Here is a 24698-nt window from a genome sequence, read left to right as displayed (position 1 = left end):
TTGCACGTTCAAGTAAAAAGTATTAAAAAAAAAGTATGAAAGTAAAAAAGTGAATAAAGTGTGAATCTGCTTTCCTTTCACAGCGTTTGCAAGTCTGTTCTTTCAAAATCTAAAATTATCTAATCCGTCCGTACATGCCGTAATTCTAAACACCACAATAGCTTTTTTTGCTTCATTAAAACATTGGTGCCACAATCAAAATATGGTGGCTCAGCAGAAAGATGCTAATGTAAGAAACAACTCTGCACAAGAAATCTCGCATTGCTGGGGCGTGAGCATTATTATCACGGATCCCCCTATACATGCTAATGGGGTAGACAAACAGCAAACCGTGGCCTTTTATCAGTTGCTATGGGTTACTAAGGGCTAACGTTCACAAAGCAGAACGCCATACTCGTTTGCGTCTCATAAGCTGCGTTCCAGTATACCATTGGCTGAAAGTTCCCGCCTTTCTCTTCTGATTGGCTGAAGTTTGTGCGGCATTGAGACTCCTATTGGTTTGTTACTCTGCCTTCATAAAATCAGCGAGTATTCCCATTGGTTCATCTAAAGGCGAGCCCCATGAAAAGAAAAAATCTCAGAAGTGATAGGTTTCATTGACAAGAACCAGACAGCGATTGGCTGCAATACATACGCCATCTTCCGTTTCTTATTGGGTATGGTGGATTTTATATCGATTCTTATGATTGGTTGTTCGAGCAGCTATGTGCTCTCTGATTGGCTGTTTCTTTTGTCTCGGTCATAAACGGGGATTTGGAGGCGCAGCAAGCAGCGGCGAACGTCGATTCAGCCATGAGCTCCGTTATTGTCAGGACGGCCCCGGTCGTGACCGTAATGGTCAGCAGCAGCCTTAACACGTTCACAGCAGAGAAGAGACTGGACAGAGGGCTCACTTTGGCAGAACTAAAGGTTGGGAGGAAAAAAAATGGTGGCCTGGGGTGAAACACGTGACAGGTGTGGGAGTGGTGCTGCCAGGGTGATTGTAGTCAGTGTGGATAAATGCTGCCATGTGTGGGTGCTGGGGCTGATCGCAGAGGTCGGTGCCATCCAGGGCTGACCATAGATGAGGCTCCATCCCGTGTAGTCACATGGCCAGCTGTGACATGCAGGCTCCTGGGTGATGCGCTGCTGATGGCGGCCGAGTTTGCATTTGTCATTTCTGCGGTGGCCGGTTTTTCTTTTTCCTCCATGCTCCCAAATACTACACTTTTTTTAAAAAAAAATATATTTTTTAGATCCACCATACAGTTTCAGAGACAGGCGTATTTTTTATTTAGTGCTGCTGCGTTACTTGGTCACTACTGTGGAGGTGCGTCTCAGGATCCTCGGGGGCGTGTCTCTAGGCAACTGCATTATTACCTTGTGATCCACGCCCCCGTGGGAAAAGAAAAGCCATAAAAATTAGCGCTAAATTAAAAGACCCATATCTCTAGAGCCATATGGCGGATTAAAAAGAAAAAGTGAACCCTCTGGGAAGCGGCGGGATTAAAATAGGAGAAAATAACCTGTTATTTGCCATAAATATGGCATATTTTTGCCTGTTGAAAATGCCGCTGTTCACCGACGTTGGTGTTTATTTCTTTTTTTATTCTTACGCCTCTTCGTTCCTGAGATCTGTCCCCCCCCCCCCCCTCCCTATCTAGTCTTTTCAGCCAACTGGGCGTGGTCCTCATGAAATGAACACTCCTACCGAAGTGTTTCACCACACCCAGTTGATTTGTATATTCACCTGCTTGGAAAAGATCATAAAGAGGCCCACATCTCGGGAATCGTATGGCAGATTGAAGAAAAAAACTAAAATCTGACCGCTCCGGGAAGCAGTGGGAATAGAATCAGAGCAAACACTGCCCACTTTTCAGCTGGTGACAACCTGCTTCATCCCCGTGATGTTAGCAACGTCTGGCAGCAGCATAGCATCGTACAGCAGTGACCACTGATATCTTGATGCATCTGCTCTGAATGATAGCTACTTACATGCTTTGTGTGTGTGTATGTGCATATATTGTAATTATTTTTTTTTTTTTCAGTGTAAGCTGGAGCTGGTGGTCGGGTCTCCCGCATCATGTATGGACCTGCAGTTATACAGCGCCGATAATGCATTTATCCAGAACCTGGATCAGGATGATGCACTGCTGGGCTCCTACCCCGTGGATAACGGCTGCAGGATACACGTCAGTAACCTTATTTCAGGGGTGTGTGGTTGGGATGGACCTATATTGTGAAGGGTCTGGGAGAATATTCCGTTGAAACTAACAAAATAAATATTTCCCTCCAGGTGATCGATAAGAGCGGTGCTAGGGCCGGCGAGTACGAGGACTTGTCCAGGGTGGAAAAATATGAGTTGTCACAAGGTGCCTATGAAAAAAGATCAGGTTTGTATTTGCACTAACCTAATAGCCAGAGCTGAGCCCTGGTCGTGGCTGTTAGTCATTTAGATGCGGCTGTCATTATCAGACATCAGTGTTTAAATGGAACGGTTGCTGGTGATTGTGACCCCTGGCTTCCCCCGCAACTTGATTGCTTGGCATTAATGGTTTATTTTGACAGCTGGGGGCATGATGAAGGCCCCCATTACTGCCATCCTGATATTCCTGTTCAGCCTCAGAAGACCGTGATTTTTTACTTTTGATCATCAGAGTCTTGCAGTATAAACAAAGGAAAGTTAAACCCCCAAGAGGACTAAAAGTTAATGTAAAAAAAGTTCTAAAAAACTGCCCCATATTGGATATCGTTGCATCTGTTAAAAAATCGATCTGTCAAAATATAAAGTTAACCTGTACGCTAGATATAATCATAAAGAGATAAAAAATTGAAACACCACATTTTTTTTTTTTTTTTTTTGTCACCTTCCTAAAACAAATATGCAAGGAAAACCTCGCATGTACCTCAAATTGGTATCACTAAAAACATTAACATACCGCTCAAAAAACGAAGCCCTCGCATAGGTCCATTGAAGGAAAAATAATAAGGTCACAGGTGTCAGGAAAGAGTACAACTATACAAAATTCCTATATTTATTTATTTGCAATCTGAAAGAAAAAAAACCGGTCAAGTTTGCTATGTTTATTACACTTCTGTCTAGTTATTTGGACGAGCACCCTGGATGGGAGCTTGGTCTTTAGCAAATGGGCGGAGCTCCCAGGGTAATTATGCAGAGCAGTTTAGAGACACACCCCAGAGGATCCTGTGAGTTACGCCTGTTCGTAAATATCATAAATACTATCACTAATTATTTTTTAGAAAAAAACCCCTGATATTCAGAGTAGCAGCGGGAATAAAAGAAGAGCAAGAACTGTTCACTTTTGACCTGCTTGTGGCTCTTCTTTAATATTTCATCCTCTTCCTGCAGACTCGGTACGTTCCTTCCTGAAGAAGAATAAATTGGGGAAATTCAATGAAGAAGAAGCAGCTGAAAAGGCTGCAGAACAGCAACGCAAACTGGAGGAAGAGAAGCTGGCAGCAGAGGCAGTCACCCCTGGGTCCCGATGTGAGGTGCGGGTGGTTGGTCAGCCCACTAAACGAGGCACCGTTATGTATGTGGGTGAGTCACACTATTGACTTGTCGTTTTCGCCACTCCATTGTCTTTTAGTTGTATAGATGGCCGTTTGTGTTCGGCTCCCATGAATGCTGCATACACATGGTTTAACACTGTCCATTTTGGAGTGCAGTTCCTTATTAATCCAACTGAAAGACGCCCACGTACAGTCAGATCATACAGAGGTGGACCGGTCTCCAGAATCCATTCTCGTATGATTTGGTAGAAAACTCAGAGTTAATAGAGGAGGAGGTCTCCTATACAGTGTGGTTGGGGAGCGGTCACAAAGAGCATCTCGCTTTGGAGGACTTGTCCTTTTCTGTGCTACTTGGACAGCCTATTGATTTGATTAGTCTCTGTATAATGCGTAATATCCTGTATGATGACACTGCTGGGAAAACTAGTCACAAGCTAGATTGCTTCTCCGACTTAGGTAAAAAGCACATTAGACACAACTGGTCCCACCAAAATCTGAATCTTCAGCCTAATGTGCGTGTTTATCTTTGCTTCCAGATTCCCCGATACGTGGCAGCTAAATGCTGTAGATCCATGTAAGACAACACTTTCCAATGAGTTTGTCACTGGGCCCAAATAGGGATTGTCAAAGAGAAGGACCCATTTAAATGATAGAAAATGGAACATATGGACAGGGGTTGTGGTGTTTTTTTTTTTTTTTGTTTGTTTTTTTTTTTTCCATGAGATGAGCCATTTAGACTGTCATCGTGATGGGAAAACTTTGTAGATCTTCTGCTTCCAACATTTGTATTTGTGTCTTTTAGGTTTAACAGACTTTAAGCCTGGAGTCTGGGTTGGTGTAAAGTATGACGAGCCTCTAGGAAAACATGATGGAAGGTGAGTGACACATTGTCCTAACAACCAAGACAGGGCTGAATGGTCAGTGTTCTTTTATCCATTGCTAAATATACTGGAAGTTACTTGGAGCAGGTCAAGCAAAGTTCAGAATATTATTATATTTTTTTTTTTTTAAAAAAAGGGGGACCCAAACCTGAAACCTTCCTTATTTTACTTAGGGGCGAGTTATGGCCCATTTTTGACAAGTCGATTGACTGCTTTTAAATGTACTTTTTATACAGACGCACAAGAATTCTATCCACGCAGAACGATTGTTAATACAATGTGCGCATCGAATATTCTAATTATCGACATCACGTCCCCCTGTTTAAACAAGAAAATGTGCTGTCGGGAACGATTGTTGTTGTCAGCAATAGCGATCCAGTATCCCGGATAATGAGCCATCCAGTCCACCCATCAAATAATCGGGAACAAGCGTTGTAACAAATTCTTGTTCGTGATTATCGGCTACTCTAAATGGGCCTGAGGGTAGTGAGACCTGATCCAGAAACTAAATCTGCCCTCCCTGACTTTTTTTTTTTTTTTAATATGCTCATACATCTTAGATAGTTGTCAGCAGTAAACTCGCTCTGAGTCTATCCCCTTCTTCATAATCTTGGCTTGGTCGAGCCTTCATTCTATTTCGGAGTGGACTAATATGCTGCCAGACACTAGGTGGCACTTTATCTCCTAGTGAAAACGACAGGTTTCGGGGCTGAAAATCAACAAGCCCAATCCTTTTCCCCTTCCCCATCATCTGTTGGGGAGGAGTCGGGGGGTGCCGCCATCCACGGAGACAAGTCGGTTATGTGTGTTTTTACATTGCCATAGCTTTTGTTCTGACAATCTCCAGTTAAAATCCTGTAATCTGAGCTCTTTGTGGCCCTAAAATATAAGTTTAACCGCCTTTTACCTGTAATCATTGCCAGATTAAGAGGAATGTACCTGATAATCTGCTATTTCTTGGTTCTATGGTAAATTTACAAGGTTTTGATGTAATCCCTACCACCTTTTTAAAGGACTTGTCCACTTGTATGGAGCTGTGCACAGTTCTTGCATCCAGCCGGAGATGTCCTGTCAAGCTCCATCTGTGTGATCTGTCAAAGAGCATTTAAATGGAATCTGTCACCAGTTTTCTGCCATCTCATCTGAGTGTTGCATAATATAGAGACGGAGACCCTGATTCCAACGATGTCACTAACTCTGCTTGCTGCAATTTTAATGAAATCACCGTTTTCTCTGCTGCAGATCTCCCACTTCTCTGAATGCCAAGCTCAGTATAACCCCCTTCCCCCCACTGATTGGCAGCTTTCTGTGTACACTGTGCATAGGAAGAAAGCTGCCAATCAATAGTGGGGGTAGAGTTATACAGAGATCATGAATATGGCAGACTACATGGCAGCAGGTTTACTAGTCCTCTAGTGATAATCTCCTGCTAATAAAACTGATTTTTATAAAAACTACAACAAGCAGCCCAGTAAGTGACATCACTGGAATCAGGGTGACTGCCCCTACTACATTATGCTGCTCTCAGATTTGGTAGCAAAAACCTGGTGACAGATTTACTTTTTATGACCTATATATTTGTGACATGGAATATCTGACAATCTGGCACCTCTGTATTCCTGCCAGAATATCAGGTAATTTCACTACATCTGGCGTTAGTTGATATTGGCTTTTTTATGATATTTTATATTCATATATTTTTTATTACTATTTTGTCCAGTGTCGAGGGCAAGCGATACTTCACCTGTTCTCCAAAGTATGGTGCGTTCGTCAAACCCCAATTTGTGGTCGTCGGCGACTTCCCAGAAGAAGATTACGGTCTGGATGACGAAATGTGACAGCCCAGCAACACTTTAACTTCTCGGTGCCTCCTCGATGTACAAACTCCAAGCTTCACCACCATGTTCCATTTAGTGTAATAACCTCGTGACTCTCATAGTTTTTTTTTTTTTTATGATTTTTTTTTCCTTAGCATTTAGCCAATGCTTGAACTTTCTACTGTTTTTTTTTTTTTTGCTTTCAAAACGTTGGCGCTATGGTTCCGGATCCCCTAACAGTGCTGATGTATTGATCGATGTGGCAAGAAGGGAATCAATGCATCAAAAAACTGATCAACACATAGGATGCCTGTACCTGGTATTTGATGGGACATATCTATGGGGGACCACCAGTCCTCATAGACCCTCTGCCAAACAGGACGTTTTGTAGCATGAAATTCAAGATGCCATGGGCTTGTTGCTGCCTATTCTCCAGAGCCGGAGCTTTTCTGGAGAAGAATTCCTATGGAATGTCCGATTCTTAATATAAAGTAGCCCATGAAATTAATGACTACCGATCTGATCCCAAAGCTCGGACACTCACAGACTTCACTGTACATAAGGCTATTATGTGACTTCTCTAATATTGTTTGGACCGTCGTGTCGTCTCCATGACCAAGTGTTTAGAATGTGTTTTGACTAATTTATTTTTTTTTTCTTTTGTCATTGCAAGATACCGGGGATTTGTCACTTGCACGTTCCTGCTCTCCACCATTTTTACTGATCACTTTTCTTTCTAACCTCATTTTAAGCCCTACATAATTTTTCTTTTCCCCCTCCTTTTTTTTTTTTTCTATACTTACGCAGCAGTGTTTTGTTTTATCATTGCCCTAAGCTACAAAGCAAAACTGCTTTCTTCATACAGTTTGTGTAAATCCCGAGGCCGTTAAATAAAGCAAGCTGATTTTTTTTTTTTTTTTTGCATTTAAGGATGTGATGGAACATATGGAGAAACCAGATGGTGGTATATACTGAATATTACCAATGAGCGCTGGAGATTTTTTTTCTCTGCTGTAATTTAGATGGGAGATAAAAAGCTAAAGGGTTGTGTGCAAAATCCTTGGGGGTGGGGATAAATTGCTAATCAGTGGGAGGTCTCCCTGCATTGACTCCAGCAAACCGGAGAGCTGTGTTCTGGAAACCCTAGGAATAGGGCTATGCATCCCCATCGTGGGCGGCCCGCTGGTGCGTCTGGCCGATTTCCGCATCATTGTTGTCTGTGGGATTGCATCAGACTTTTACAGTCTATTTGGCCTGTGGACACCTGGGATATATAATTCAGACCAGAGGTCTGTGATTAATGCATCCGTCACCAATCAAAAAATCAAAGCTGTGGGCAAACACGTGCTGGTTTTTTTTTTTTTTTTTGCTTGCAGTGGCCGTCTGTATAGGAGTTTATAGTCCTCTGCCATACAGTTTAAGGGGTTTTCTGCTCACACGCCATGGTTACCCCAAAAATTGCATCGGCTGCTTTGTCGGTCTCTATCGCATTCCTAAGGCCACTGATTGGTACAAGGTCAAATGACTGGTGGCTAGGACTTCGTGGCTTCTGGCAGAGTCCATCAAGGCGGCAGTAAAGGGTGAATTTCAGGAGTGAGTATGGCTTCCCATTGTGACCTAGCTGTCTTGTAGGCATTTTTGGGTCAAAGGATAGGAGATGCAGTCGACAGGCCGGGTTTCATGAACATGTAAAAACAACCTGAGGCCCCCTTCACACATCCATAGATTACCAGTGTCATCAGTATTTTGGATTAGCGTGCAATCTGTTTTTCAGGTATGGCTTAAGAAAAATCAATTTCAAAGCTTCTGTACTTTTCAGTGTTAAACAAGTACCGCTGATGGATGACACACGGATGTCATCCGTGTGCTGTATGTGTTTTACACGGACCTGTAGACAGGCTTGTATTGGCCATTGTCATCGGTGCTGCTGGTAGAAAAAGGACAAGTCTCCGTGTGGTTCAGACGGACACACGGACATGTGAAGATCAACATAGGTTTCAATAAGGGAAAGGAAAAAATCCCAAAAATTGTCAAAAGTTTTATTTAAAAAAACAAAAACTTACCATTTATTCCATTATATAAAATCTCCATAGAGGTCCAAAAGCAAAGAAGGTAGACACGGAAGGAATCGCAGATAAAAACAGACCGACGTGTTTCGGCAAAATGCCTTACTCATGGTCAGATTATTTGAATAAACTTGTTTTATTGAAGATTATACAATATAACAAGGTTACGTCATAGAACAAACAGTATTTCTCATTGCTCATTATTGCTGTCTGGCAAAGTTATCATACAATGGGCCTAATATCTCAACCAAAACCCTGAGCCCCCCCCATGTCAGGCACTGACTATCACATACTTTATCATGAGAGAATGCTCCTCATCGCCTGGGGACTAATGTGAGTCAAAGAAAAACCAAATTAAAGTTTCCACACCTTGTCAAATTTTTCAGGACAGTGTCTACCTTTATATGCCACCTTCTCAGGAAGCTGCAGAATTTACCATATTGCCCCAGTGTGAAATTCATGGGGGTCTTCAGCCATCTCATTGCGATGCATCAGTATTTCAGTGGTGCAGTCCTGTAATCGTAGCGTCCTGGAGAATCATATTTGCAGGTCATTACTGACACAATGAATGGTGGAATTGTGGGTTTTTTTCTCCTTTTTCAGTACATTATATGGTGACTAATGATTTTCTTCAAAACGGCAACTCAGCCCTCAAAAAACAAGTCCTCATATCGGGCTATGGCTCGTGGAAAAAGAAGTCTGAAAAAACTGAGTGCAAAAAATAACCCATGACTTCATCAGTTTACTGTAATACCATGGCCTCTATTTTAATGGTTTGTAATGATGATGAAAGTGCCGCCAGAGACTCCAAATATCAGTGTGAGACCAGCGTTACATTGCGACCATACAGATACTTACTAAGGGCTCTTTCAGTGGACAGTTCCTGTTCATTAGCATTCTGCCAGCACTATAGATACTGGAACTTCCTTTCTGTTAAGTTTGCATAAAGTTTGACAGAAGAGTAGGAGCAGAGAGGTGAATACGGCTCTCGCTTCCTGTAATCCATCCCTGAGTCTTTCTTCCCCTACAGACTGGATTTACTTTACAATAATCTCTGGACATGCAGAAGGGATACACCTAGCCGCGGGAGCTTAGAAATGATTTTTTGGAAGTATGATAATTTTATTTTTAAAGACTAATCAAACACTTTTAACATTTTGCCATTGCAATTACTAGCAGATCGGTGTGTGGGGGGGTGCAGGTCCTAAGACCCCCACCTAGTGCTGACAAATCCCCCCCCCCCCAAAAAAAAAGGGCGCAGTTCAGGGTACAGGAGCGCACACGCAGCTTCCAGTATGGATACAATAGCATGCGCAGGCTTCTTATCCTAAGCTTTCTATAGGATCCATACCCCGCTCTGTGTGCCCTCCTATCAGTGCAATTTCTGAGCGATAGGTGGGGGTCTCAAAACCCGGACCTCCACAGATCTATGTCTCTGCAGGCGTAAATGTTTGCTATATCCATTGCATGAGGAGATAATTTTAGTATTTAGATCCAGGTAGAAGGCATCTGATAATTTCTTACGAGCTTCCCTCATGATCACATTGACCGGGAGCAGTTACACCCATCATTCACAGGACTACTATTTCGGGGCAGCGTGTATAGGCTCCGCACACACAGAGCAGTGCATGTCCCCAGCTGTCGTGTTTGCACTGGTCGAGTTACGGCTCGGTCATGTTGATTTGGGCAGAGCTTTATCAAAGTCATTCGTTTTCTGTGTAGGGCATAATGGTGGGAGCAGCCACAGTTTGTTACTGTTTGAATTTACTACACAGCGATGGCTGCTGCATACATGACTGTGCTGCTCTCCCCATTGTGCTGACCACCATCTAGGTGTGTTAAACCCACCCCAGAGGACTGAGATCAAGGCTCACAAATCCCTAATGATTTTTCAATGAGCATTTAAGGTGTTCATGTCGTTATAGGTAACTTTTCAGAATAAGTTTAGTGTGTGTTCGTGGTCTTCTATGACTTGATTCCTGCATTCTTCACCAGTTTTTCCCCTCTGCAGCCGCCTCTCTCTAATTTTCAATTCTCTCAATTGGTGACTGGAGACGACCTGCTATGATATCTCCCATGCACAGTACCGACACAGATGGATTTCTGCAGCTCTTCCTTTGCAGAAGCAGTAGCGGCAGGGAAAACATGGTACTGAGCGGTGTGGCTGTGAATACAGCACTGAATACATTTACTGAAATCTGCAGCATAATTTACTTGTGTCAGCCTGGTTTTTCACTGTGCTGAGTGCTCCTCACTCTTTGACCCCCTTTTCCTTTTGATTTGACCTTTGTACCTTGTTTCATTATGGGGAATGAGACACTTTTGAGATTTTTAATTAATGTTAATGATTGTATCACTGCCATTATAATTTTAATTTTTTTTTTAAAGTTAATCCTATAGTATTCAAGAGTAGCTGGACCTAAAATTCTCATCTTAATATCAGGATTACACAGCCATCTTGACATGAATTTTCAAAGTAAGTACGCCAATCTCATCAGGTCTAAGTGATCTATTTAATAATGTATGCTGTTTGTATTTTGAAATCTGATAACAGATCCACTTTAAAAAATGCAAAGCATGCTGCAGGTTTTTAAATGTTAAAAATGTGGCATTTTTTTTGTTCCGGATGTCATTTCTTCATTATTGGGTGTACATTTTGTTGCTGGTGAAATAAAAAGCAGCTTTATATTTCCACCCAGGAATGTATATTGTAGTATTAGTCAGATGTCAGTTGCCCCTTTATCATGTAATTGGTAAGTTTAAAGTCCAAGCCAGGCCCATGTTGACTTATTCCCGTGTAAGCCATATCTATTATTCCATAATACTATTCCAAACAGGCGTGGAATCAGCTTCTCGTACTCCGAAACACCGGGAGAAGCATATATGAAGGCAGTGAGTCTGGTAAGTGCAGCGGTCTCTTCCCGAGAGATTTTCCTATATGTATACAGGCAGCTGTTATGTAGTCCGTAGTGTGGGGGGCACCTAGGGCACTGGCAGAGGGGTAGGACTCGGATATTAAAAATGATCCTTAAAAAGAAGTCTGTGCAAAAATTCCTTAACCTGAATTCTACATGTGGAAAAGTTTTATACACACACAAAAAAACAGCAGCGAATATAAGACAGGAAAGTAAAGTCTTTTTAAAAAACCCTGCAAATACAATTTTTTTCCTTATGCTTGGTTTAAAAAAGTAACCATTACTGACTACCACATTTTTTGTTCTTGATTTCTTTTAGTGTTTCTTAAAGCCAGAAAGTTGCCATTTGAATTGACTTTAGTTTTGTGCCATGTCTATGATCTGCTTTTTTTTCTACAAAATTAAACAACTGAATGAACATCCTCCAAGGCTGGTGATTCCATAATTTGTGCCAGGGGTTGTAATCAGGGCCAAAGTTTTCCTTTCTGAAGGAGAAAAGTGGAAATAGTTCCATGGTTATAAACAAAGTAATTTTCCCTTGACCAAGGACAATGACAGGATAATCAGACACAAGGAGTCACTATAGGAATATCTCATTTTCAATTAATTCATTAATTTCCAGGAGGAATATCAGTGGCATGGCCCAATGCAAAGATTTTTTTTTTTTCCTAAACAACACTCTAGAATTGTATATAAAAATTTACAAAAACGGACAGAATGGAGCAGCAGCGCACATGCTCGAACACCGCTCCATTCATTCCCTAAGAGGCCGCCAAGCGCTGTAATTGGCTTTTTCCGTCAGTCCCATTAAGAATGAATGGAGCGAGGTCAGGCATCTAACCCGCCATTCCAGTTTGTAATAAAACTTCCCTGGTCTGATGATCGGTGCAGATCCCAGCACTAGTTATCACCTATCTTGCGGTCCAGCGGCGCGGACAGTAATCTGTGGATGTCCAGCGTCAGCTCTGAGAACCTCCGCTTACTTGATGGCATACCCGGCTTTTCTTCTGATTAGTCGACCAGGTGTAACGTCACGTGTGTCACGCCGCAATAATGACATCGTGCCAGGCCACTTACCAAAAGAAGAGCTGGGGATGCCAACAGGTAAGAAGCGGTTGTCTTGTCTCCCATCTGATAGCCGCAGATTACCAATTCAGTTTGTGTAAATCAATTTGCGCTAATTTGATAACGTGTTTTAATCGGACAACCTCTTTAAGTTGTCCGTACGAATTAGATATCTGTTGTCCCGACGGCCCCCATAAAGCTGAGCATGCACCTGTAGGGACGTAGGAGGAGGTGTTGATTTACAGGGGCAGAATGCTGATTGAAGATACAGGGAAGATGTATATCTTTGTACCGTGTTAGCCAGTAGATAGAAGAATATTCAGAATTGAGAGTCCTCAGTGGTTGATACCTTTTAATGGCTTATTGAAAAGATGGTAACACATTGCAAGCTTTCGAGACTACTCAGGTCTCTTCATCGGGCATAGACTAATACAAAATCTGAAGAATCACATATTTATACACAACACAGCACAGAAATAACGCAATAGATAAGACAAGTGACGTGAAGCAGAACTATCATTATGGGAGGGGGATAAATATAAATATTGGACCAGTTCATAGATAAGGAGTCAGGATGTTTTATTGTCCTCTGATTGGGGTCTCCTAATGTGTTGTGATGCCCCCATAAGGTCTTAGGAGCAAATTCCTTAATTGATGTAAAAAGACATAAATCCATGCGACACATTCATTCCTGCATTGAGAGTGTCAAGGGTCATTATGAGTTTGTACTCCCAGACTTTTCTGTCTCTCTGAGATGTAAAATTACCTTTCAATACCAGTAATTTCATGTCCATGGTGCTGTGATCAGGCATACAAAAATGTTTTGCCACAGGTAGATCCATTCTTTTTTCTCTTATTATGTGACGATGAGAATTCATCCTTGTTCTCAGTTTTTGCCATGTCTCCCCCACATACAGACCCCCAGTTGGACATTTAGTACAAATAATTAAGTACACCCCATTAGATGTGATGCAGCTGAGAGTACCTGGGATCTTGTAGTCCTGATGTGAGTTGGGGATCTTTATCTTGTCCGTGGTGATTATAAATGGACAGGTTTTACATTTTTATGGTTGCAAGGAAAGGTTCCTGCAGCTGTTGGGGAGGACAGGGAGCTTCTGACAATGATGCTTCTTAGATTTGGGGGCTGCCTAAAGCACAGTAGTGGGGGATCTGGAAAAATGGATTGTAATCAGGCATCTTTTTGTAGTAAAGGTTGTAAATTCCGTGCAGCTCCCCTTAGCACTTCCAGATTTGGATTGTAGGTGACTACTAGAGGCAATAGTTCTGCTTCACGTCACTTGTCTTATCTATTGCATTTTTTTCTGTGCTGTGTTGTGCATAAATATGTGACTCTTCAGATTTTGTATTAGTCAATGCCTGATGAAGAGACCTGAGTAGTCTCGAAAGATTGAAGATATAGTAAGTTTACTGGTTTCTGTTTACATGGACAAATGCAAACTATGAGAACAAACATTAAAGAGGAAATCTCCCTAATATACGCCACCAGCGGAAAGCTCAGGTGCAGTATGCACAGAGCACTTATGGGGTTGTCCCACTTATTTTTTTCACTTTTATGCAGTTTTTTTTTTAATCAGATAGTTTTTATTAAAAGTTTTGGAAATGACAGGCATGTACAACTTACAACATGTTGTCAAACATTCCCTTCCCCCATAACACCCCCCTCCCTTTGTCCGATGGCATGGACTGGTACATAGCGAATAAACCCAATTGTATCACACAACCAAATCACTTGAGAAAAGGCAAGTAACAACCGACAGGAGACCACCTCCAGGGCCCACCCACTAATCCAGAAGATTCGAGGCAGCCAGGCTGGGAATCTTCAACCATCCCTCCCATATTTTCCCAAAAATATGCGGCACACCTCTCCTAAGGTACACAGACTTTTCCCTATATAATATTTGGTTCAACCTATTAATATATTCTTTTCTTGAGGGGATTTTGTCAGAAATCCAGTGATAAGCTATCAGCTTTCGGGCCACAAATAGCATTCTGGCCACAGCAATTTTAAGATATTGATCCCCTCCCACCTCATCAACATAACCCAGAACACAAATCATTGGGTCCCTGGGAATATCCTGTCCCGTGACCAAGTGTATAAGGCCAAGGACCACGATCCAAAATATCTGCAGGCAAGAACATGTCCACATCATGTGTAAAATGTCCGCATTATCTGTCGTGCACTTGGGGCACCTTGAATCCGACCGCAACCCTCTATTGAACAACCATTCGGGAGACCTGTATGTCCTATAGAGGACATATAGCTGAGACAGGCGGCCAGGCTCACTAAGAGACAATCTGGGAATCATCTGTAGAATCGAGTCCCACTGCTCCACTGATATCGTACCCAGCTGTTGTTCCCACTTTATCAGTGCGCCAATGGGATGCCTTGACAGGACCTGTCCAAGTAAGCCACCATACACCATTGAAATCAGTCCTCTGGTGGACCCTTGCATACTGAGCCTATGGATAAGGACGTCGTGGTGTATGGTTAGGTCAACTTTTTTGCTCTGCACCATATACGCGTGACGCAGCTGCAAATATTGATAAAACATAGAGCGTTGGAGGGGAAATTCCCGTCCCAATTGCTCGAAAGTTTTAAAAACCCCTCCCTCCACCAGCTGCGACACCCACCATATGCCAATCCGCCTCCAGTGAGCAAAGCCTCTGAGCGTTTTCATACATGGCAAATGCTGATTGTCCCATATGGGGGAGTACTTTGTAAGACCGCGTATTCCTCTCAGCTGCCTCAGCTTATCCCATACTCTCACCATTAGAAGCACCGTAGGAAACCTGAATGCAAGGGATCGAAATCTACCCGACTCCAGACTCGACACCAGTGATCCCCGTCCCACTAGAAATTGAAGGATCTTCTGACCTCCCACCAAATCCGCCAACTCGCCCTCCATCCCTCCTGCTACATGCTGGCACTGGGAAGACAAAAAATAAAGCCATGGGTTGGGCAACGCAAGTCCCCCCTCATCCTTAGGTTTTTGCAAGTGTTCAAGTTTAATTCTCGCGCCTTGTTTCAGCCAAACGAGCTCTCTAAAAATCATATTAATTTTATGAAACCTGTTCTGAGGAAGCCAGACAGGGGAATTATGAAGGACATATAAGAGTTGCGGCATAACTACCATCTTCAACAGATTCACTCTTCCCACTACAGAGAGGTGTAACTTTGCCCAGGCCTTAACCTTCTGTTTGATCCTGTCCAACAACGGGACAAGATTTAGACTCTCATAGTCTGTCAGCTTATTGGATATTTTTATGCCCAAATATTGAAGGGACGTTGCAACCGGCACACCTACCACATCGCAGGAGCTTGAGTCCAATGGGAGGAGCGCAGACTTCTCCCAGTTAATAACCAGACCCGAGACCTTCCCAAATACCCCAAGAAGTGTCATCGTGTTTTGTAATGATCTGTCCGCATCCGTTAAAACTTTTATGCAGTTTTGATGCTTTGACAGATGGAGGTCTGACCTGCTAGACTCAAACAAGTAGGAATTTTGTTTGTAAGTATTGGGTTTTGGCTCTAAGACCTCCAGTAATGTGTGAGCTGCAGTCAACATTTGGTTTAGTAATCAGGCTCGGACTGGACCACTGTAGAACATGAGGATCCTCCAGTGGGCCTCACATGCAGGAATGGGCTTTCCTCTTCGCCTATATGAGAAGTAGGTGGCACAATATATTTAATTCACGATGTATGGAAAAGAGCATCATCTCAGCCTTCATTTAAGAAACCACCCCGTTTATTATTATATAGAAACATAGGCAAATTTGTGAATGAGGGTCATGAGATATTTGCATGTAGCTGACTGCAGAGTCAAGGTTACTGGTTGGCCCTTGGCACCCCAGTCCGGCACTGATAGTTATGTCATATAAAAGGCATTCTAAATACAGTATAACCCTTCCAACTCATACTTAACAATGGATCACACACTGATTACACCCGGATGGCAATGTGACTTTCAAAGACTCAAAAACTTGTGTGGCTGATTTTGACCTTTGACGCTGATAAAAAAACATGCAAAACACAAGCCGCGGAGACACCATCACGTTTCTCAACGCAAGCAATGACCAGCCAGGTCTTTCCCCGGGAAGGAACAACCACGGGAAGGGCAGTCTCCAATGAAGGAAACCACCTATGCCAAAACATGGTATCCATCCACAGACAGCTGTTTCGGGGTATTTGCCCCTCATCAGTGTGGAGTAGGAAACTGGCCAGTAGGAGCAATGCCTAGTAAAAGACTGTGAAAAATGAGGATGAATGATCTCATGGAGATCAACATCCAACACTGCGGAGACACCATCACATGTTTCTCAACGCAGTGATTCTAGAGCAATGCCCCCATCCCTTATGGGAAATATGTAAAACATGCAAAAACATAAGCCGCGGAGACACCATCACATGTTTCTCAACGCAAGCAATGACTAGCCAGGTCTTTCACCGGGAAGGAACAACCACGGGAAGGGCAGTCTCCAATGAAGGAAACCACCTATGCCAAAACATGGTATCCATATACAGTCAGCTGTTTCGGGGTATTGCCCCTCATCAGTGTGGAGTAGGAAACTGGCTAGTAGGAGCAATGCCTAGTAAAAGACTGAAAAATGAGGATGAATGACCTCATGGAGATAAACATCCAACACTGCAGAGAAACATGTGATGGTGTCTCCGCAGTGCTGGATGCTGATAAAAAAACAAACATCTTTGTGATTTTTGCTCGGACACGGTCCACAAAAAACCAAGGACAAGTGAATAGCTCTAGACTATATGTTCTCCCTGTGTTTGCGTGGGTTTCCTCCTGGTACTCCGGTTTCCTCCCACATTCCAAAGACATACAGATAGGGAATTTAGATTGTGAGCCCCATCGGGGACAGTGATGATAATGTGTGCAAACTGTAAAGCGCTATGGAATATGTTAGCGCTATATAAAAAAATAAAAATAAAATAAAGATTATAAAGAAAAAAGATATGGGTACATATTTGTGAAAATGATGGCTACAGCACAAACGTGAAAAATGGATGTCTGAATGAGGCCAGTGCCTCCGAAAACTGGCACGGGCAAGAGTGTTCTTTCTTCCCGAGTCCCAATCTACATACTTTATCGAAACACAACAGCTCCAACTTCAAACACCTCCAGTTTATCCTGAGCGCTAAGACACTTGTGGGGGTGTCCGGACAGAGCAGAAACGGCCGGGTGTTGTGTGGCAATTCGTGGTGTAGAGCGCTGATGCCAAAGATTAGGAAATGGGAGCAATATAGAAAACTGTAACTTCAGGTCAGTACTGGAAATAGTATCAGCTCTGAAGGGTCAGTATGTGTATGATACTTGGGTCTCGGCTTTTCTGTCCTGAAACTGCCTGAAAGTATGTGTGTGGTTATACAGTCACAGGGGAAAATGTTGACCTTTTTTGTACAATTCCCTATAAAAAAATATTTTTTGTAAATTATTTGCATTATTAATTATGCCATATTGTACCAAAAAGTGTCTGAAGGTTATACACCTTTATAATGTAATTTATTACAATTTGCTCAAAAGTTTCTGTACTAAATCCTGTTTATGTGATGATGAGAATCTATCTATCCTATATCTATCTATCTATCTATCTATCTTGTACAGTGGGGGAAATAAGTATTTGATCCCTTGCTGATTTTGTAAGTTTACCCACTGACAAAGACATGAACAGTCTATAATTTTAAGGGTAGGTTAATTTTAACATTGAGAGATAGAATATCAAAACTAAAATCCAGAAAATCAGATTGTACAAATTTACATAAATTTATTTTTATTTTGCAGTGAGAAAAGTCTTTGATCCCCTACCAACCATTAAGCATTCTGGCTCTTACAGACCAGTTAGTCCAGGGGTCTCAAACACGGCAGAGTAAATGGGCCGCACATAAAAAAAAATTTGAGCTGGGGGACCGCATTCCTTTCAAACTTAATACACCTCATACACACGCGGCTCCGCTCCATACACCTCATGCACACGCGGCTCCTCTCACACCTCGTGCACACACTGCTCCTCTCCTCACACCTCGTACCCGAGTGGCTCCTCTCCGCTCACCTCGTACACACGCGCGGCTCCGCTCCGTACACCTCGTACACACGCGCGGCTCCGCTCCGTACACCTCGTACACACGCGCGGCTCCTCTCCGTACACCTCGTACACACGCGCGGCTCCGCTCTGTACACCCTGTACACACATGGCTCTGCTCCATCCACCCTGTAACCCCCTCCTGACCCCACGCATAAACTTACCTTCATCCAGCACCATGACAACCAGCACAGACAGCAGCATCCTGCATACACTGAGGCCCCTGATCATGTGACCCCTGACTCCTCCCCCTCATATGACCTCATCACATGTCCTGTGCAGTATGTGCACACAGAAGAGCCAATGCCATCGCCGCTCCTGAATGTGCGCCTTCCCCCTGCCTCAGGGAGAGACATGTGCACCGCAGATGCCTGCCTCATGGGCCGCGTTTTTGAGACCTCTGAGTTAGACATTCCTAATCAACTTGTTACCTGCATTAAAGACAGCTGCTTTACATAGTCACCTTTATAAAAAGACTCCTGTCCACAAACTCAATTATTCAGACTCTAATCTCTACAACATGGGCAAGACCAAAGAGCTTTATAAAGATGTCAGGGACAAGATCATAAACCTGCACAAAGCTGGAATGGGCTACAAAACCATAAGTAAGATGCTAGGTGAAAAGGAGACAACTGTTAATTCAATAGTAAGAAAATGGAAGAAATACAAAATGACTGTCAATCGACATCGATCTGGGGCACCATGCAAAATCTCACCTTGTGGGGTATCCTTGATCATGAGGAAGGTGAGAAATCAGCCTAAAACTACACAGGGGGAACTTGTTAATGATCTCAAGGCAGCTGGGACCACAGTTACCAAGAAAACCATTGGTAACACATTACGCCATAAAGGTTTAATATCTTGCAGTGCCCGTAAGGTTCCCCAGATCAAGAAGGCACATGTGCAGGCCCGTCTGAAGTTTGCCAATGAACACCTGGATGATTCTGTGAATCATTGGGAGAAGGTGCTGTGGTCAGATGAGACAAAAATAGAATTAGTCTTACCGGTAATTTGGTTTCTAGGAACCTTCCATGACAGCAGTATCGGAGGATGTCTCCCCGCCCTAATGGAGGACAGGAAACACAAAGAGGTTAAATACCCCTCCCCTTCCTACAACCACCAGTGTTTTTCCCGACATACTAGCATGAATAGTTACCACCAAAATGCAGGAATCATCCAATTAGAACATCAGATAGAGAGGGAAATTAGTGTTGTCGTGGAAGGTTCCTAGTGATGCAGGAGGAGATAAATTCTGTGATAAATATGCAAGACAGATACTTTGATGCAATTGGCGATCGTATTCTTAGCCGCCTTCTTGCCCTTTCTCCATCCAGAGGGCTAAATGAATACGTTCGGTCAATTCTGCAACCTTCGACTTGTTGGAGGTAGTAGAGAACCACTCTACGAACATCGAGAGTGTGAAAGGCTTCTTCCTTCTTATTGGAAGGATTTGGGCAGAATGAGGGTAGCACAATATCCTGACCTCTATGAAAGTCCGAGATCACCTTAGCATAAAGGAGGGGTCTAAACGAAGGATAATGCTTTCTGCAGTAACTGTTAAGTAGGGCTCCAGACCTTAATCCCATAGAAAACTTATGGAGGGAGTTGAAGCTCCGAGTTGCCAAGCGACAACCTCATCATTAACTCAAAAAAACATCTGACTGCTGTGCTTGCCAACAAGGGTTTTGCCACCAAGCATTAAGTCTTTTTTGCCTGGGAGATCAAATGCTTATTTCTCACTGCAAAATGCAAATAAATTTATATAATATATACAATGTGATTTTCTGGATTTTATTTTTGATATTCTATCTCTCAATGTTAAAATTAACCTATCCTAAAAAAAAAATTTCATTTATTTCTAATTATTTATTAGTTCATGTCTTTGTCAGTGGGCAAACTTGCAAAATCAGCAAGAGATCGAATACTTATTTCCCCCACTGTATCTATCTCTTATCTATCTATCAATCTATCTATCATCTAGAGATTCAAAAATGGAGGCAGCACACCATTCAAAGTGAAAAAATAGAAGAGCTGTTTAATAGCCCATCACGGTGACGTTTTGGCTCAAACTGAGCCTTTCTGTAAGGTTTGGTGCTTATCTGGGGGGCTTTGCACCTCCATTTGCAATTTTCTGTGCTGCTTTAACTTTTTTGATTTTCCTATATCTATTATCTATGCATCATCTATCTACTATATCTATCATCTATTATTTATCTATTACAGTGGGGAAAACAATTATTTGATCCCTTGCTGATTTTGTAATTTTGCCCACTGACAAAGGCATGAACAGTCTATAATATTAAGGATAGGTTAATTTTAACATTGAGAGATAGAATATCAAAAATAAAATCCAGAAAAATCACATTGTATAAATTATATAAATTTATTTGCATTTTTCAGTGAGAAATAAGTATTTGGTCCCTCTGGCAAACAAGACTTAATACTATGTGGCAAAACCCTTGTTGGCAAGAACAGCAGTCAGACATTTTTTGTAGTTGATGATGATGTTTGCGCACATGTCAGGAGGAGTTCTGGTCCACTCCTCTTTGCAGATCATCTCTAAATAATTAAGATTTTGAGGCTGTCGCTTGGCAACTGGGAGCTTCAACTCCCTCCATAAGTTTTCCATGGGTTAAGGTCTGGAGAAGGACTAGGCCACTCCATGACCTTAATGTGCGTCTAACTGGTCTGTAGGAGCCAGAACTCTTAATGGCTGATAGGGGATCAATTACTTATTTCTCACTGCAAAATACAAATTTATATAATTTTTACAATGTGATTTTCTGGATTTTATTTTTGATATTCTATCTCTCAATGTTAAAATTAACTACCCTTAAAACTATAGACTGCTCATGTCTTTGTCAGTGGGCAAACTTATAAAATCAGCAAGGGATCAAAGAATTATTTCCCCCCCTGTATCTATCCATCTATTATCTATCCATCTATCTATCTTTCTGTACCCATGTAGCACATTCACATAATGTATTTATGATTCTGGCTTGTATTATAAAAAAATTACAATCTTCCGTAGTTGGAGCCATATTGTCTGTGCACCACCTGTTGTTATTGTGAGCTGCAGTCATTTATTTCGGAAAATATTTTGCCTTTTGCTTGTTACTAAAATGTCCAATGGTAATTCCATGGTGTTGCATTGTATGATCCACAGTCTGTGTATTATGTAAAGTAGAGCTGAGTAGCTAGATGTAAGAAAAGGTAAAAATAGTTCAAAGCACAACGTGTGAAGGGGCAGCTGTCACATCTCATTAAACGGTCAGCTTTGTGCATGGCCACTGGTATGGTTCATGTCCTATTCTAGTTAAAGGGATCCTCTCATAGTCAAGTAGAATAATCAAACTATACACGACACCGACGGGTACAGGAGGAGAGCGGACCCTGCCCGTGCAATCATGAGGGCATGGACTAGAGTCACCGACAGGTACAGGAGGAGAGCGGACCCTGCCCATGAGATGATGAGGGCATGGACTAGAGTTTTTTGCTGATTCTTGATTAAGGAATGTGTATGTTTGAGTTGGAGTTGGCAGGAGGCTTGGATATGTGGGATGAAGTAGAGATCAGAGTCCAGGGTTACCCCGAGCAGGGGCGTAACTACCATGGTCGCAGCAGTCACCACTGCGACCGGGCCCGGGGGGAGTCGGGCCCGGCAGGTCAGAGCATGACCTCTCCCATCTGTCCCGATTCTCACGGAACAGTCCCGTTTTTGACCGCCCGGGAGTCTATTCTTCCTGCACTGCACTGAGCCGCCACGCCCCCCATCCTCACCCTCCCAGATAGACCCACCGCGGCCTGCAATGTGGCTGTGCGCACAGGACCTGTGATGAGGTCACAGGAGGGGAGGAGTCAATGGTCACATGATCAGGAGCCTCTGCTGTGCTGGTTGTCATGGTGCTGGATGAGGGGAAGTTTGTGTGGGGTCAGGAGGGGTTTACAGTGTGGATGTAGCAGAGCTGTGTGTGTACGGGGTGTACGGAGCGGAGCCGTGTGTACGAGGTGTATGGAGCGGAGCTGCATGTGTACGAGGTGTACGGAGCGGAGCCGTATGTGTACGAGGTGTACGTAGCGGAGTCGTGTGTGTACGAGGTGTACGTAGCGGAGCCGTGTGTGTACGAGGTGTACGGAGCGGAGCCGTGTGTGTACGAGGTGTACGGAGCGGAGCCGTGTGTGTACGAGGTGTACAGAGCGGAGCCGTGTGTGTACGAGGTGTACGGAGCGGAGCCGTGTGTGTACGAGGTGTACGGAGCGGAGCCGTGTGTGTACGAGGTGTACGGAGCGGAGCCGTATGTGTACGAGGTGTACGGAGCGGAATCGTGTGTGTACGAGGTGTACGGAGCGGAGCCGCGTGTGTACGGAGCAGAGCCGCGTGTGTACGGAGCAGAGCCGCGTGTGTACGGAGCAGAGCCGCGTGTGTACGAGGTGTACGGAGCGGAGCCGCGTGTGTACGAGGTGTACGGAGCGGAGCCGTGTGTGTACGAGGTGTACGGAGCGGAATCGTGTGTGTACGAGGTGTACGGAGCGGAGCCGTGTGTGTACGGAGCAGAGCCGCGTGTGTACGAGGTGTACGGAGTGGAGATGTTCCTTTGCTAATCTTACTGGAAATGTGTAACTAAGTTGATAACTGGATTTTCCCTTATCTGTACACAGGGCTCATTAACACCAGTGATTTTTCTTGCAAGAGAAAATCAGTCCAAGTTTCATCAGTGTTTTTATAGCAGAGTTTCCCCAGAGTTTGGACAATGTCAGTATTTACCATCAGAGTTTGGTCCAAGTTTCATAATTTTTTTTAGAAAAAAACAAACAAACAAAAGTTTCTCTCTACTTTCGAGCACTGCACAATTTTTTTCATGGGCCCATATATTTGCATTGCTGATTTTGATTCAACACTCTGATCAATATCAGACATGTCTTTGCAAATTTGCGCGGTCCCGTCCACCCCATCCACAATAAACTCACAGACAAGTGAACGGCCCCATTTGCTATAACAGGTATGAGTCCTAAACATGAGAAACATGGTTACAAAAACGGACATCTGGATGAGCCCTTATAATGTGAGCTCTGATTACACATTGTAGACCACCTAACGGAAATGCAAATTCCTAGCTGTCTATTTCTTTATACTTTTCCAGGAGAACTAATAAAGAAACAGAAGTGTAATAAAAGATCCAAAAAATCTCTCATTTATTTATTTTTTATGGAGTACACAATTATTTACTAAAACTGCCATGAATAAGAAGCCACTGATACTTGTGTGGTGTGTTACTATAAATCTATACAAATCATACACCTCTCTCTCTCTCTATGTGTGTGTGTGTGTATATATATATATAAATATATATATATATATATATATATATATATATATATATATATATATATATATATATATACACACACACACATACACATATAACTAACAATATATATAAAGTGCTGGCAAAAAATTGAGACCACTGCACAGTTTTATAAAAATCAGCTTCTCTACATGTCTGACAGCCATTCGATTCCAGTGTCAGTTGAATTCCAACCAGAGGACACCTCATTCTGCTTAATGTGCTTCTGATTAGGTGATCACCTGAACCAAATCTTATTTAATGGAGGAAAGTATAAAAAAAACCCTGCTGTGCTGTTCACAATCCTCTTGCAATAGGACAAGCTGGATGTCAAAACAAGTGCCAGTAATATCCCAAAAGTAATAGGAATGAAAAAATAACTTTTATCCATGCCAAAGGAGTTGAAAAGTCTTGAGTGAGGAAAAGAAGGGCTCGATTCTGGCTTTACTAGCAGAGGGATGCAGTGAGCGTCATGTTGCGTCCATCCTTAAAATTTCTAAGACGGCAGTCCATTACAACAAGGTCAAGCAGCAGATATTGGTGACAACAAAGCTACAGACCAGCAGAGGACGAAAACGACTCTCCACTGACCGGAATGACCGACATCTTATTCTAATGTCACTCAGCAACCGCAGAATGACATCAAGTGGCCTACAAAAGGAATGCTTAATAGCATCTGGGGTGACGTGCACGGCAAGAAATGTTTGTAACAGGCTCCTAGATGCAGGGCTCAAGTCATGTAAAGCTAGAAAAAAGTCTTTCATAAATGAGAAGCAAAGGAGAGCCAGGCTGAAGTTTGCCAAAGACCATAAGGATTGGACCATAGAGGACTGGAGTAAGGTAATCTTCTCTGATGAGTCTAATTTTCAGCTTTGCCCAACACCTTGTCGTCTAATGGTTAGATGGAGTCCTGGCGTGGCATACAAGCCACAGTGTCTTGCACCCACTGTAAAATTTGGTGGAGAATCGGTGATGATCTGGG

The 24698-nt window shown here is 42.9% G+C and overlaps 2 protein-coding genes across 2 annotated transcripts in view; both read left to right on the top strand.

The window, feature by feature from the left end:
* Nucleotides 1-692: 692 nt before the first annotated feature.
* On the top strand, nucleotides 693-7125 carry TBCB (tubulin folding cofactor B). The gene is made up of 6 exons (XM_073549379.1): nucleotides 693-909; nucleotides 2028-2171; nucleotides 2276-2372; nucleotides 3350-3541; nucleotides 4316-4388; nucleotides 6115-7125. The coding sequence occupies exons 1-6, from the start codon at nucleotides 793-795 to the stop codon at nucleotides 6230-6232; spliced, it is 741 nt and encodes a 246-aa protein (XP_073405480.1). The 5' UTR covers nucleotides 693-792; the 3' UTR covers nucleotides 6233-7125.
* A 135-nt stretch (nucleotides 7126-7260) lies between these two features.
* Nucleotides 7261-24698, top strand: part of LOC141052145 (NTPase KAP family P-loop domain-containing protein 1-like) — a 33292-nt gene continuing 15854 nt past the window's right edge. Inside the window, exon 1 of the mRNA XM_073549378.1 lies at nucleotides 7261-11178. The gene's annotated coding sequence lies outside the window, so the exon portion shown is untranslated. The remainder of the gene's footprint in view (nucleotides 11179-24698) is intronic.

This window comes from Dendrobates tinctorius, unplaced genomic scaffold (assembly GCF_039654945.1).
Source record: "Dendrobates tinctorius isolate UK_male_01 unplaced genomic scaffold, ASM3965494v1 ptg000158l, whole genome shotgun sequence".
NCBI classification, from domain to species: domain Eukaryota; kingdom Metazoa; phylum Chordata; class Amphibia; order Anura; family Dendrobatidae; genus Dendrobates; species Dendrobates tinctorius.
Note: the sequence above shows the minus strand (reverse complement) of the source record. Positions and strands in the feature narration are given on the sequence as shown.

What these genes read in the sequence shown, in the direction of transcription:
- TBCB (XM_073549379.1), top strand. Translation starts at nt 793, where the DNA reads ATGAGCTCCGTTATTGTCAGGACGGCCCCGGTCGTGACCGTAATGGTC. An exon ending in TGCCTATGAAAAAAGATCAG is followed by an intron (nt 2,373 to 3,349) that starts GTTTGTATTTGC and finishes CTCTTCCTGCAG; the next exon opens with ACTCGGTACGTTCCTTCCTG. An exon ending in AGGCACCGTTATGTATGTGG is followed by an intron (nt 3,542 to 4,315) that starts GTGAGTCACACT and finishes TGTGTCTTTTAG; the next exon opens with GTTTAACAGACTTTAAGCCT.